This window comes from Monodelphis domestica, chromosome 5, assembly GCF_027887165.1.
Source record: "Monodelphis domestica isolate mMonDom1 chromosome 5, mMonDom1.pri, whole genome shotgun sequence".
In the NCBI taxonomy this organism is placed as follows: Eukaryota; Metazoa; Chordata; class Mammalia; order Didelphimorphia; family Didelphidae; genus Monodelphis; species Monodelphis domestica.
The window spans coordinates 258553921-258569721 of NC_077231.1; the positions used below are offsets into that span (position 1 = coordinate 258553921).

General features: G+C 42.0%; 1 protein-coding gene across 2 annotated transcripts in view; it reads right to left on the bottom strand.

Annotated features, from left to right (window-relative positions):
* The window catches only part of APBB1IP (amyloid beta precursor protein binding family B member 1 interacting protein), a 129397-nt gene that overhangs the window by 24573 nt on the left and 89023 nt on the right, over positions 1–15801 (bottom strand). For both annotated transcript variants that reach the window (XM_001376084.5, XM_016426336.2), the window contains exon 10: positions 12431–12541. In XM_001376084.5, the coding sequence (XP_001376121.3) occupies positions 12431–12541 (111 nt within the window). The remainder of the gene's footprint in view (positions 1–12430; positions 12542–15801) is intronic.

The following is a 15801-nucleotide window of genomic DNA, read 5'->3' on the forward strand; positions in this document are numbered from 1 at the left end:
TCTATGCTTTCCCAATCCACATCCCACTCTCTCCTAACAATTATGAAAAGTAGAAATGTCATTTCCCTGGCCGGCATAATTACTTTTGTCTCTTTCATATCCAGTAAAAGAATAAAGAGTACAATTTCCCAAAGGAGCAAATTCCTCCCTTCCCCAAAACACAATAAGGTAGGAGTTGGAATTTGCAAGAAAAAGGGGGAGAAATTACAAATTAGTATTCTGAAAGTATTAAGACGAAGCTAAAAATTAATTTCCCCTGAAGAAATTACATAAGGGGGTTAGAAGCACCAAGTAAAGTATGCCCCCTTAGAATTTCAGGAAAAGCTAAAAAAGTTTATGATTCTCCCCCCGACCTGTGGTTTAATTGGTATAAGGAATACCTAACATAGAGATACTCTTTACCAATGTAGCTTATCAACTATCCATCAATCAATGAACATTTATTAAGTGGCTACTAGGTGCCAGACACTATGCTAAGAGCTGGGCATACAAAAAGAAATGAAAGATAGTCCCTGTATTCAAGGAGCTTACAGTCTGATGGGGTAGACAACATGTAAAATTATCGTGGGGGCAACAAGGTGGCTCAGTGGATAGAAAGCCAGGCCCAGAGATGGGAGGTCTTGGGTTCAAATGTGACCTCACATACTTCTTAGATTTGTGACCCTGGGCAAGTCACTTAACCCCCATTGCCCAGCCCTTACCATTTTTCAGCCTTGGGACCAATATTTAGTGTTGTTGATTCTAAGATAGAAGGTAAGGGTTTAAAAAGAAACAACTACTATATACCTTAGTTTTAGAGACTTGCTGGGATACTGGAACACTGAGTGATTTTCCCAGGGTCACAAAGCTAGTATGTGGTAGAGATGGGCTTTGAATGCATCATGTCATCACTGGTTAAAACATCCATCCATCCATCCATCCATCCATCCATCCATCCATCCATCCATCCTCCCTCCCCTCTCTCCTCTCTGTCTGTCTCCCTAGTATTCTCTACAACTGAAGCTATTCCGGATCCATATAAAATGGATGAAATTAGGCAGCTAGAGCAGATGAATGATGAGGCATTTATTAATTGCTTGTCATTGACCAGGTAGGCTGACCTACCCTATAGAAATGGGTTACTGATGAGGGCAGGACATTTCTGTAAACTCCTTCAATTAGACACTAACTAATGTGTAGGAGAGGGAGGAGAACCGGATCTGTAATTTCATTTGAACAGACAGGGGAATCCCAATAAGGACACGTCCTCTGCCCGAACAACTTTGAATCTTAGAGAATTGCCCGGTATTCTGGAGGATACCTTAGACACATAGATTGTACGTTTCCGAGTCAGGGCTTAACCCTCTACCGCCAAGGCTCTCTCTGCTCACTACATCATGATACCTTCAAAGCAGAACAAAGGTAAGACTAAACTGAGATCCTTCCCCCGGATTAGAAGTCCAAAGTCATCCACAGATCCAGGTAAAAATGTCAGAATCAGGTGCCCCCATCAGTGGCCATGGAAGAGGCTCCTCTGCTAGAGAAAACCACTCTAGCAGTTAGACAGAAACACTCTGAGACCAGAGAAGGGCAAAATGCATCGGGCTATCCTCGCTTTGGGAAAATATTTCTTGAGAATAAAAAATCTTTTCCTCTAATACATGCTTTCAAGAAATCTACTGCTTTTGTAATTTGCTTTCCTCGTAGAATTAGCTGCCAGCAGGATAAATGATACCAATTCCTAAGTCAGGAATAGATCCAACTGCAAATTAACAAGCAGGCATTGGCTCAGCCAGAGCTAGAGCTATATATCCTGTTCAGGTCATTGCAGGTGATTATTTGAATGAAAAACCAACAAACACATTCCCAATCAATCAATAGAACAACCCTGTCTTTTGATAGTTTTTTCCTTATTTGGTATCCTGAATTATATGTATATCCCTCATATCATATGCATTTAATGCTAAAGAGGATTTCAGAGGTCACCTTGTTCAATCCATTTTTTGTTTTTACATTTAAAGAGACTGAGGCCCAGAGGGAAGTGACTTGCTCAAGCTGACACAGGTAATAGAGTCAATAGGTCTTATACTTGAATTCAAATCCTCCTACTTTTTAGATCCACTTTTGAATGATACCACACTCTCTCTGGAATGTTTGTGCATCCATATTACTCAACTAAGTAAATATAATTTCCCTAATTAAAATGTGGCCATAGTTTCAGTTTGATAGTTTCTTTTTCTTTTTAAAAAATGAACCCTCTGGAGGAGATAAGACTGAGGAGAGACTCTAAATGAACACTATAATGCAAATTCCAACAACAGGGAAATGGGTTCGAGTCAAGAACACACGTGATAACCAGTGGAATCATGCATCGGCTATGGGAGAGGGAAAGGCGGGGGGTGGGGGGGGGGAGGAAAAGAAAACGATCTTTGTTTCCAGTGAATAATGTATGAAAACGACCAAATAAAATAATGTTTAAAAATTAAAAAAAAAAGAATTGAATAGTTAAAGAAGATAGTAGGCAGGATTGTATATTAAGAAGAAACAGTCTCATGAGAATCAATGAATCAATAAAAGTTTATTAAGTGCCAAAAAAAAAATGAACCCTCATCTTCTGTTTTAGAATTAATACTAAGTATTGTAATAAGTTCCAAAGCAGAAGGGCGGTAAAGGCTGGAGTTAAATGACTTGCCCAGGGTCAGTCACACAGTTAGGAAGTGTCTAACCCAAGGATCCTGTCTCTAAGCCTGGATCTCTCTCCAGGGAACCAACGATCTGCTCCCAGATAGACAGTTTAATGGAAGACTGAACAAAATGGAGGGGAGGGATAGAAGAGACAGAGTGTTAGTAAACAAATTCAGTTCTCTAAATTGTAGCTAAACCTCTGAATAAAGAAATTAATTTCCCCACTCTATTAGAGAAGGAACTAGGACACATGGGAGAGGGTAAGTGGGGTTGGGTAATTGTGAAAGCAGAAACTTACCCTAAGAAAAAACAAACTGAATGCCATCTAGTTAGAAAGAGGGAAGCAAGAAAGAAAAGAAAAAGCATTTTATGGAATATCCAAAGGTTAGCAATCTGCTTTCTGATGAGGAGAATCGGAAATCAATTGGAAAATGGGTGGTTTTCATCTTCCTCAATACCTGAAGATTGCAAAAATGGAAAGAGTGTTTGACTTGCAACTAGAGGATGGGGGGGGTATGAGATGGGGCCCTGCCACTTCCTGAGCTGGAGCCACTCACAGTCACTGGCCTCGCCTTCCTCCTTCACACCAGGAAGGGGTTAGTCTAGATGACCTAAAGGATCCCTTCCAGCTCTCGCTCTATGATTATATCACTTTGTTTCTCCTCCTAAGTAACCCTTCTAACCCATGAAAATGCTTTTTCAAAAGAGTTAGGATTTTCTCTCCACTCAAAAAAATGTCTGCTTCCAACCAACCTGGTGCCTTGACATAAGCCTGGTGGCTCGCATGTCATTGCTTTTAATGCAAGTTTCTGTCCCACTCCGACAGCCTTTTTAGAAGGTTTAGTGGACATCTGAGGTCCACAGGAGGGCATGCTAAATAAGTGATTTCTTTTCCTGTTTTGATTCCTTTTCTTAAATTCAGACACATCCGCTGGTGTGTCAGCCCCGGGAATCTGCTCTAAAGAGTGTGACAGCACTGTGTGCTGCCTCTGGACTCTGAGGACTTCTGCTGAAATCCTTTTACAGTGACTCCCTGTGACATTCTGGGCAAATGACTTAACCTCTCTGGCCCTGAAGGGAGTGGACTAGAGCGGAGACTTTTTACGTGAATTCTGAGAATTAAAAAACACACCACACTCTTTTGAAACTCGATTTCAATACATCTGGCTTCCCTTGTAATGCTATGTATTGTTTACATCTTAAAACATTTTTCTGGGGCAAGAAGATGGCACAATAGATAAAGCTCCAGGCCTAGAGCTGGAAAGACTTGAGTTCAAATCTGGGTCAAATCCATCCTAGCTGTGTGACCCTGGACAAGCTGTTTAATCCCATTTGCCTAGCCTTTACCCTTTTTTTATCCTTACCTTTGTAGAATGGATACTAAACATTGGTTCCAAGGCAGAAGAGCAGTAAGGATTAGACAATGGGGATTAAGTGACTTTCTCAGGGTCACTCTGCTAGGAAGTGTTTGAAGCCATATTAGAACTAGGACTGCTCATCTCCAGGTCTGGCTTTCTGTCCATCGAGCCACCTAGTTGCCCTTCTTCTGTCTTAAGAGTTGTTACTAAGACAGAAAGTAAGAGTTTTTTTTTTAAATAACAGATCATTAGGGGGAAGCTACGTGGCTTGAGTCAGACCTGTAGATGGGAGGATCTGAGTTCAAACCTGGCCTCAGATACTTCCCAGCTATGTGATCCTGGACAAGTCACTTAACCCCAATTGTCTAGTTCTTATTACCCTTCTACCCTGGAACCAATAATACAGAGTATCAATTCTAAGAGAGAAGGTAAAGATTAAAAAAAAAAAAACATATACCACATTATGAGGGCAGTTGGGTGGCTCAGTGGATTGAGAGCCAGGCCTAGAGATGGGAAGTCCTGGGTTCAAACCTGGCCTTAGACACGTCCTAGCTGTATGACCCTGGACAAGTCACTTAACCCCCACTGCCTGGTCCTTATCACTCTTCTGCCTTAGAATCACACAGTATTGATTCTAAGACAGAAGGTAAGGGGTTAAAAAAACCACATTATTCTGAGAAGGGGTCTGGTAGCCTCACCAGACTACAAAAGGGGTGCAAGAAGGACCCCCTTAAAAGAGGTAAAGAACCTCCAACCTAGATGCCACCTGGGGTCTTTTTCAGCAGTAGCTAACTGTTCTATTAATAACCTGAAATATCAGACACGACCTCCTGCTCATTGTTGCTCTCAGATTTGTGACTGAATAAAGTCAAGGGTGGGAAGCGGGATTGTGGGATTGTGCCTCTGACACCAATTCAGCTCTGGGAGCAGTTTAAGAAGGGGAGAGCTCAGCTGCCATGACCCCAGCCCATTCTAGGATTAGCAGCAAAGGCAGGCAGAACCGTCTGCAGAGGACAGAGAGGCTGCTCTTCCCTTCCAGCAGGCCGGCCTCAGGACAGGTACCCAGCTGCATAAATGGGATGTGCCGATGCCCTGGTCTCAGCTGATTCCCTGGAAACCAATTTTTCTAAATCTGAGATTAATTCAGCATTATGCACCATTACTCTCAGATTACTCAAGCAAAACCAGCCTCAATAAACCATAATTAAATCCACACATTGTTTCGAGCACATCAGACCAAGATAACCCGTTCAATTTGCATATAGATTACTTAGCTATTTGCCCCCTTTGAAGGGTTTCTCATCACCCATGAAGCCTAGACTTTGATGTCAAGCAGTTCTGACACCGTCTGGCATGCACACACCTACTCTCCTGCCTACGCAAGGATGCGGGGCAGAGGGAAACCCTTCAAAAGGACCAGGTAAACCTTTCCCTGCTGGGAGAAATGATCTGGAGAAGCCATCCATGGCATCTCTACCCGTGCCCGCTCCTGGGGGCAGCAGAAGCCATTAGAGCTCCCGACCCCTTGCAATGAGCCTTAAAGAATGCAGCTGGGGCTCTGTGTCTGCTATCCCTTATCTGCCAGGGGCTGATGGATAGAGGAGCCCGAAGCAGCCGGAAGATTAGCAGAATAGCCCTTTTATCATTAGGCTCCCTTTGGCGCCCTCTTTTACCTCAATTCCTCCATTGTTATGACCTTGGGACTGCCTTCTCTCTATCACTAGCCTATTAGGGTTGCTTCCATTCACAGAAGCAGAGGTTAGAGATTTAGAGCCGGCACAAACATTCGAGGTCATTCAGTCTCACCCATTCATTTTATGGATTAGGAAAAAGAGACCAGGAGAAGGAAAGCGATTTGCCCATGTCCACTCTGGCCGTAATTAGGTAGCTAGGAGATATAGGGGACGGAGTGCTAAGGCTGGAATCAGGAAGAATTAAAATCTGGCCTCAGACACTTACTAGCTATGTGACCCTGAGCAAGTCACCTGACCGCTATCTGCCTCAATTTCCCCAAATGAAAAATTGGGATAATGATTACTTCTGAGAGTTGTGAATATCAAATGAGATATTAAAGCGCAGAGCACAGGATCTCACATTTCGTAGGCACTTAAGTATTTATTTTCTCCCTCCATCCTCTTTCCTTCCTTTCCTTCCATGAAGAGACAGAAAAGGGAGATGGGATATCATGAATAAACTTCACCAACTTTACTATTATACTCAGGGTTGGGCTCGTCCAATGCATTCTTATCAAGTCCTTATGTGATATTCAGAGTGTACAAACTTTAGCATGGCCCATTTCTTTTAGTATTAGGAATAAAAAAATGGGTTGAAATTCTGCTTGTGCCTCTGGAAGCGAAGCACAGTCTCTTTGTCTGTTTCGTCAAGTTGAAGCTGGATGTGAACTTGGCTCACTGACAACAAATCTAGACAATCTAGTCTGGAAAATCACTGTGACTAGAAATAGGACATTCTGTGGAGAACCTGATGAGGGGTCCTTTGGAATTTCCTTAGGTCTGTGAACCTAGGGCACGCATGCCAAAGAAGGCATGGAGGAGGAAGCTGGGTGGCTCAGTGGATTGAGAGCCAGGCCTAGAGATGGGAGATCCTAGTTTCAAATCTGGCCTCAGACACTTCCCAGCTGTGTGACTCTGGTCAAGACTCTGTATAAGTAGAAAATGTTGTCCCTTTAAACTATATCTCCCAGCATCCCTACCTTGCGTGCTTGCATATTGTAACTCTGCCTCTTGCTCTCTTCTCCTGCATTCGTGGTCTGGGAAAGCTTCTCTTTACTGAAGTTTTTTCTTTCCTCTACTTCAAGTGATTATTAATAAATGTTATAAAATATAATTCTTGGAGAATTGGATATTAATTTTTAATCTTACATCACTTAATCCCCCTTGCCCAGCCCTTACCACTCTTTTGCCTTAGAACAATACACAGTATTGATGCTAAGATGGAAGGTCAGGGTTTTTTAAAAATAAAAAAAAAAGAAGACATGGAGAACCTCTCTGTGGGCACTTGCATAGTCATGCACCAGAGTTTGTTACTAGAAAGTCAGAGGCACTCAGGCAGAGTTTCTCCCTTCACCCTGTCCACTATGCCTGTAGACGTTTTTTCACATCACCTGCCCCTCTGCCCAACAGCCCAGTGGGAACGCTTACTCTCTCCCCTGTCTGGGCTAAGGTGGGCCACTCACAGGTAGCAGAGATGGAGGGGAGTGGAGGACTTGGGCTCTATTGTCATAATTTTTAAGAAACCAGAGTCACTTATATCCCACTGTAAGGTCTCGAGAGTCATTTACATCCCACTGTAAGGTCTCGAGGAGTTAGATTTGATTTGTGATGTGGACAATCTAAATGGAGACGCTTTCTGTGTGACTTCTCATTACACTCATGGTCTTCTAATTTATAGTCAGTATATTGTGGAAATCTTATCCCACCTCTTCCCCCTACCCACCAGAGTATAAACTCCTTGAAGGCAGACAAGATGTATTTTTTCATCTTTGTTTGCTTATCACTTAGCTCACAACAGGCATTTGGGTAATGTTGGTTACATGATGACAATTTGGGAGATGGAGGGAAAAAACTTGGAAATATCAAAATTTCTTAAAACTGAAAAACAGGCAACAATTATTAGTTAAAAAATTATTCTATATCACATTGAACCCAGGACTCAGAAGACACAGAAAGAACTTCAACATATCATGGTTATGATTGGCAGCTAGGTGGTTCAGTGGATTAAGTAACAGCTATAGGAAGACCTGTGAACTGCACTTGAAAGCCCAGCCTGTGAATTTTAAAACTATTCCACCCTAATCAGACTGATTTAGCTATTTCCTGATCAGCAACAATGGAGATACTTGGAATAAAGGTCTTGGAAACGCTACATTTCGCCTCCCTTCTTAGTTTAACAAGATTTGGAAGGTCTGAATCAAACTCAAGATTTAATTATCTGAGGAAATGGCCTTCAAGAGACATGTGCAGAAAAAAAGACAGACCCCTGGGCTGTCCCAAGTCAAGCTAAGTCCTCATTGGTACAGATGAGATGCAGGAAAGTGGTGTAAAACTGTCTATATAAGGCACATCACTTCCTCTCTCCTCCTCTTTCCCCAGAGAGACGACTCTGGCTAGCAGTGTGCTAAGTGTTCCAACATCTTGGCATGGTGGCAGCTATTGTCTGGGTTTGGTGGTAAGTTTTGCCCTGGAGCTGATTTCAGGTTCAGGCATCTTGGCTGAGCCCTTTCCCTTTTGGACTTCAAGCCTGACTCTTTCCTCCTTCATACTCCAAAACCTTATCTCCTAATCTCCCTGCTCGCTACTAGCCAGGCCGGGGGGGGGGGGGGGGGGAGAGGGGAGAAAACCTACTCCTTTATCTCCTCCACTATCAATTAAATCAACATAAAATTTCCAGTTGACTTGGGTGTTCATTAGGATTTTATAAATAAAATCCTTGGTGACCAAAAAGTATTATTACATTGTCAGCCATAATTTTAACCCTTACAAGCCTCAGATACTTCCTATCTAGGGAATTCTGAGCAAATTGCTTAACTTTTTTTTAAACCCTTGTGTTCCATCTTACAATCAAATCTGTGTATAGGTTCCAAGGCAGAAGAGTGACAAGGGCTAGTCAATGGGGGGTTGTGATCTGCCCAGGGTCACACAGTTAGGAAGTATCTGAGGCTAGATCTGAACCCAAGACCTCTCATCTCTAGGCCCACTTAGCTGCCTCTAACTTAACTTCTGCTTATCTCAGTTTCTTCATTTGTAAAATGAGCACTAATATAACAGTACTTACTCCCAATGTTGTTAGGATCAAGTGAGATAGCAAATGTAAGGTACTTTGCAAATCTTGGAGTACAGATAAGTGCTAGTTAGTAGTAGTAGTCGATAAACATTTGTTAAGGACCTACTGTGTGCCAGGCATCATACTAAATGTTGAGCAAAAGATAGTCTCTGTTCTCAAGAAGCTCCCTGTATAATGGGAGAGACAACATGCAAAAACGCTACACACAAATAATAAAAATATATAGGACAAATAGGAGTTAGTCAGCGGAGGGAAGGCACTAGGATGAAAGGAGTTTAAGAAAGGCTTTTTGTAGGAGGTAGGAATTTGGGTACAATTGGAAAGACGTTTGGAACCCAGAGAGTTTGTAGGGAAAGACAATGATTTCAGTTGACATGAAGATGTCCAGGAGACATCTAATCTGAGCTGTCCAATGATCAGCAGCAGATGTGTGATTAGAGATCAAGACTGAGGATCATTAGCACAGAGATGATAAGTGAATCCACAGGAGCCGAGGAGGTAACCAGGTGAAACATTCAGGGAGGAGAAGAGAAGAGCATCTAGGATAGGTCCCTGGGGGATGGCTACCAGCACGGTGGGTATGACATGGAGGAGGATCCAGCCAAGGACACTAAGAAGGGATGACCAGATAGGTCTGAGGAGAACCAGGAAGGACTCGTGTCTCAAAAACTAGAGAGTACTAATGTAATGTAAGGAAGCAGCAGGGTTTTAATTTGTTGGGTCTCTCGTTACTTACATTACACAAGGAGAAAAGAGTGATTGAAAGTATCACGGGCTGCAGAGAGGTCAAGAAGGTTGAGGACTGAGAAAAAAGCCATTAGATTCAGCAATGGGATCATTGGTAACTTTGAGGGGAGCAGTTTGATTCAGTTTGACTGATAAGGTCAAGAGTTAGACTTAAGGAGGTTCACCAAAAAAAGGAAGAAGCTACATGGGATGATGGCTATCAGGGATGGAGAGATCAAGGGAGGGATTTTTTTGAGGATGAAGGAGAAATGGGCACCAGGGAAAGCAGCAAGCAGAAAGGGTAAGGCCGAAGATAAATGAGGAAGTGGGGATGCCAGAGGGGCAATCCGTAGAGAAGATGTGATGGAATGGGAGTTAAGATTCCTTTCACTAACTGATCTCTGAGCAGTATTCAATTGTTTGAGTAGGCTCATGATATTTTCAAATTATTGAATTAATATTGAAGTACATCATTGAAGTAACAATTCTGCCACGGTCGCTTCTAAAAACAGTGGAGCAACCAAATGGGAGATGAAAAAATAATAATGTCATTCATTATACCGTCTGATAGTGCCCTGTGTTGTCTGTGGCCAAGAATGCATCATACGTGACATCAAATGTACTAGAACATTCGTTGTATGGACTTCTTTTATGTATTATGCATTCATCCATCTAAGGCATAGTAAGTGTGTTCATAGAGCTAAATGCTATTCCAGGTCATTGAGAAGACACAAAGTTTTATTAAGATGCTGCCATCTTGGATTTTACAATTTGGTAGGAGAGAGGACAAGATTAAATGATGATGTATAGTAGTATGTATAGTAGTAGAGCATGTGGGTCGCTAGGTGGTGGATAGAACTCTGGGCCTGGAGTCAGGAAGACTCCTCTTCTTGAGTTCAAATCTGGCCTCAGACACTTTCCAGCTGTGTGACCCTGAGCAAGTCACTTAACCATGTCTGCCTCAGTTTCCTCATCTGTAAAATGAGTGGGAGAAGAAAATGGAAAACCAGCCTAACATCTCTGCCAAGAAAACTCCTAATGGGGTCATTGAGTTGGACACGACTGAAATGACTGAAAACAGGTAGAACACAGGTCAATTTGAGCTGTTTTTTCAGCAGTGGTAACCCTTCACACAGTCTTCCCTGTGAGTCCAAAGGCATGCATCTCTCCAATGGTTGCCTAAGGCTAGGGTTGTTGTTTGTGGGTCATGGCAATAGATTTTGCTTTAGCATTAGTTGGCCTCCATGAAAAAGTAACCTGTGACTTTAGTTTCACTAACACCAGACTGTCCAAGCTCACAAAAGTAAAGCTTGAGATCTGTGTTTCTGATTGCGAGTCTGATCCCCAGAAGGGCCCTCAGCTCCTCCTGGTGTCATTAGATGCTCGAGAAATACTTTCTGATGGGCTTGAAAAAAACAAACATGGGGATGGGGGAGGGCTTAGGCGGGTAGGAAGAAATGGTGCCAGATGGCTCAAACCCATAGATCAGAATCAGATGCCGAATTTGTGAGAGGAAACGTTTCTGTTTGGCCTTCCAAGGCATGGCACTAACATAGACGTTTGTCTTCTTGGTTGAGTCCATGGAAGTTTGCCAGTAAGGACAGAGTCACTACACGAAGAAGTGCCTTCTTTGCTTGTGTCATTACCATGTTGTCCACAAAATGCTCATCCAAGTTCAAACTGCAGAGCCTTTGTGCTAAGTTATGAGAACCTGTAGCTGAGATTCATATCCGTTTTAGACCAAGATATCCCTACGGGTTCTAGAGATTTTCCTCAATATTCTAGATTGTAAATAGCCACACGAGACTTCAAGAGCGACAGATGACTGACTTAGGCTCACTCCTACTGAGTAAGCCAAGGCAAGGAGACTGACCTCCTAGGACGGAAGGCCATTTTCTTTCAGAGTCTGTGTTACAAAGATCTTTTCAGTTGATGAAAGGATGGTTTTTGTGGCTGTAAACAGCACCTTGGGTTTTTCTCCTAAATAAATCCCCCTCTAAAAATACACAGGCATATAGAAGGAAGCATGGAATGGTCAAGCCAACAAGCATTAAAAAAATTAAAAAAACATTTTAGAAACTCTTACTTTTTATCCTCATAACAACTCTAGAACAAAAGTGCAAAGGCTAGGCAAAGCAGGGTTAAGTGACTTGCCATGGGTCACACACAGCTAGAAGTATCTAAAGTCAAATCTGAACCCAGGTCCTCCTGGTTCACAGCATGACACTCTTTCTACTGTGTTAGGTGCCCCTCAATAAACATTTCTCTCTCTCTGTCCATCCATCTTGTCTTTCTGTCTGTCTATCTACCCTTACCTTCCATCTTAGAATCAGTACTATGTATTGGTTCTAAGGAAGAAGAGAGGTAAGGGCTGGCCCAGGGTCACACAGCTAGGAAATGTCTGAGGTCAGATTTGAGCCCAGGACCTCCCATCTCTGGGCCTGGCTCTCAATCCACTGAGCCACCCATTTGCCACCTCAATAAACATTTATTAAGCATTTAATGAAGTATTTGCCTGGATAGTAGAACGCTGGCCTTTGAGTCATGAAACCCTGGTTTAAAGTCTTGCCTTATGACATATACTGGCTGCATGACAATCAGCAAATCACTAACCCTCTTTATACTCCATGAAACTCCAATAAATTAAGGATGATTCTGCTTCAGTGGAGAGAGTTCATTACATGGATGAAAGCATCGATCTGGGCTAAAGAAATAAGATACATTCATGCATACGTAAATACACATAGCGCAGGACACAAGTTGTTACTTGGAAAGCTATGGTCAACCATGTCATTTAATATTTACGGCTTAGAAGGGATGCCCAGAGTCACACACCTCATAAACATCTCATGGAAAAGAAAGGGCTTCCTCGCACATACCTTCAGTACAAAGCAGTGGTCAGTTGGAGCTTTATATTTCATTCTGTACTGGGTTCCGTAATAAACATTTACATTTTCAAACTGTATGAAGCAAGCCAAATCCCGTGATGTCTACAAATGAAGGGAAACAATATTATGTTACAGAAAAGGTAACTAAGATTTGGGGACAATAAAAAGCCCTCCCATCCCCAAGGCTTTCAGGGAAAGTTGTGATAGTTTGTCTTCTCTAACAACTAACGTGCCACATTTAAGCAAAAAAGAAACAAGCCATGTTGAATTCTGTTTGCTTTATCTGATAGACGTCTAAACTGAGAAGGGGACCTGGAAAATCAAAGATCTTTTTAAGAGGAGCAAAAGAAAGGGCACAGCGATCAGCAGCCCAACCAGAAACTCTCTCACTCTTCTCGTCCCTTGCACGGCTGGACTGACTTTGAGAGCCCCAGCTAACTGACCTTGGCTTATTCCCCTGGATGCAATCAAGACAAGGTGGCCAACCAGGAAAGAAGGACATTTCCTTTTGGGGCACTTATCACAGAGATCCTTCCATTCTGAAAAAGGGATAGATTCTGTGGCTAGAAATAGCATCTGGTTTTTCTCCTAAAGAAAGCTTCTACTAACAAAGAGACAATAAAAGGCATTAAATGTGCTTTTCAGTGTATTAATAGAGATTTCAGGCACTTCCTCAAAGGAAAGATTTCCCCCCCTTTATTCCTTTTTTTTTTCTTCCTTTCTTCTCTTGCTCTTTATTGTGTTTGATGCGTTGTCATGGAAACAAAATGGCTGCCTCACTGAACACTCTTCTTTGTGAAGGGAGAGGGCAGTGTATACTCTGCATATTCCATTGCACCTTAATTACAAATTGATTCCGTTTCTCTGTACTGATTCTTTGATGCTAAATATAGCTTATAAACAATACAAGTCAGAACCAGCACGTATGATTTGGGGGCTTCATTGTCCCCCGTCCTTTTATTTTACTGTCGTGTGCCTTTTTCTTTTTTCCTGGAAACATTTTTTCCTCATTTCTCACATGGGTTAGGGATTGGTTTTAAAATGTCTTGTTTCAAATGCAGTAATCCAACCCAAGTGGAGCCTCCTGATAACAGCTTTCAATCTGCAGCCTGCAGAAATGGCTAGAAGGGTTGAGAAGCCAAACCAAAGCATACATTTGATTTTGCTACCCAACTGCAGGGTTCCATTTTTAGTAAATAACATTATATTAGCCAGTTCTATGGAAAGGGCCTCCTTCTAAGTGTCAGTCAGTCAGTCAGTCAATAATCATTTATTAAGAGCCTAATAAAAAAATAAAAACAAAAAGAGCCTACTATGTGCCAGGCACCATGTAAGTGCTGGTAATCTATGCTAATACTGCCTTGCTAATGTGGATAAATTAATGGTTGTTACTGTGTCTGACTCTTCATGACCCCATATGGGGTTTTCTTGGCAAAGACAGAGGAGCGGTCTGCCATTTCCTTCTCTAGCTGATTTTACAGATGAGGAAACTGAGGCAAACAGGGTCAAATGACTCACCCAGGGTCCCATGGTTAGTAAGTGTCTATGGCCACATTTGAACTCAGGTCTTCCTGACTCCAATCTTAGAGTTCTATCCACTGTGCTGCCTCTTTGCCCATTATGCATGTCAAGGTCCTACCTTGTGCCAATTACTATGCTAAATCAAAGGACATCTTCTGAAATTCTGTACAGACAGACTCTACATGTTCAGTAAGCAGGCATGTGATCATTTGTTCAGTAAGCGCTATTTTAAAATGAAGATGCTATCTTTCTTGGAAGGTACTTACTTGCATCTGAATACCTGTGACAGTGTTATGCATTCATAATAAAACTTGGAATATTTTCAAGTAAAAGGCAACCTGGCAGAGAGCTGGCCTTGAATCCACAGTCCTGGGATGGAGTTCTGCCTCTGATACATACTGGCTTTTTCTTTCTCTTTTTTAAACTCTTACCTTCTGTCTTAGAATCAATACTCTGTATTGGCTCCAAAGCAGAAGAGCGGTAAAGGGTAGCCAATGGGGGTTAAGTGACTTGCTCAGGGTCACACAGTCAGGAAAGACAAGAGGTCACATTTGAACCCAGGACCTTCTGTCTCAAGGCTTGGCTCTCAATGCTCTGAGCCACCTCACTGCCTTCTAACTGACACTATTTTTAATGGATGATTGTTTTTAGAATTAGGCTACAAAGCATTTGAATTTATTAGTCATTGAATGATTGGAGAGGCTTCCTTTTTTTCTTTTTATTAGATAAAGACATGTAGGTATATTTGTTTACCATTCCATACAGAAGGTTAGTCCTGGTGTCAGGAAAACCTGACTTCAAATCGGGCCTCAGACACTTATTAAATATGTGGCCCTGGGCAAGTCACTTAACCTCTACCAGTCTCAATTTTCTCAACTGTAAAATGAAGAGAATAACAGCACCTACCTTGCAGGGTTGTTGTGAGGATCAAATGAGACGGTATTTGTAAAGCATATATTTGTATAAATTGGTAATGATAATATTTGTAAAAGATAACATTTGTCTGGCACATAGTAGGTGCCATCTATAAAAATGGTTATTCCTTTCCTTTCTCCATTCTATCTGGCATGCATAGGGAATGTGCAGTTCTAGATAAGCGTTTTCCTGAAGGTCTAATCCTTTATGTAATAAAATAAAGAATATAAATCTGTGATTAACAGGGATAGATTTCCTTTGCTTCTGCTACCCAGACCTTTGTCGTTTACAAGAATTCTTGGGGTTGGATTACAGGGAATGGCTCAAGGACTCTGGGTCACTTCACCTCTAAGAACTTTAATTTCCACGCCTGCACTCCCCCTCTTTCCTCCTTCCACCATTTTATAAAAACATCACCAATACATCCTGAAGAACATATCGCTATTTGGGGGGAAAAATCTCCAATTACAGTTCAAACTTCCCATAGAAAGCACCACTTAACCAATCCTATCCTTGAGGGAACTCCCTGCCTTTGATGTATTGTGTAACAGTTAAAATTTAGGGGAGATGGGGAGACTGAGGCAGGTAGAAATTAGTTTCTCTCTGCAAGGAGTATTATATTTTTTAGAGGTTTATTAAAGGTTAAAGATTAAAAAATATACAAGTAAGAAACATGTGCCTAGGCTAGAGGCCTAGACAAAATAACCTCACATCATGGAAGAGACGCCTCTGCTCCAAAACGGAAGTCCAAAAGAGCCGAGAGCCTCAAAAGCCTTTGAATCAGCTTAAATACCTTCTTGATCTCGGCCCAGGTGAGATTACAAGGCATTCTGGGGAAGTGGAGCAAAGGCTCATGGGGATTGTAGTCCTGTATTCGAGTCTATTTTTTACAATTGACAGGACAGGTTAAAATAAATGACTGACAT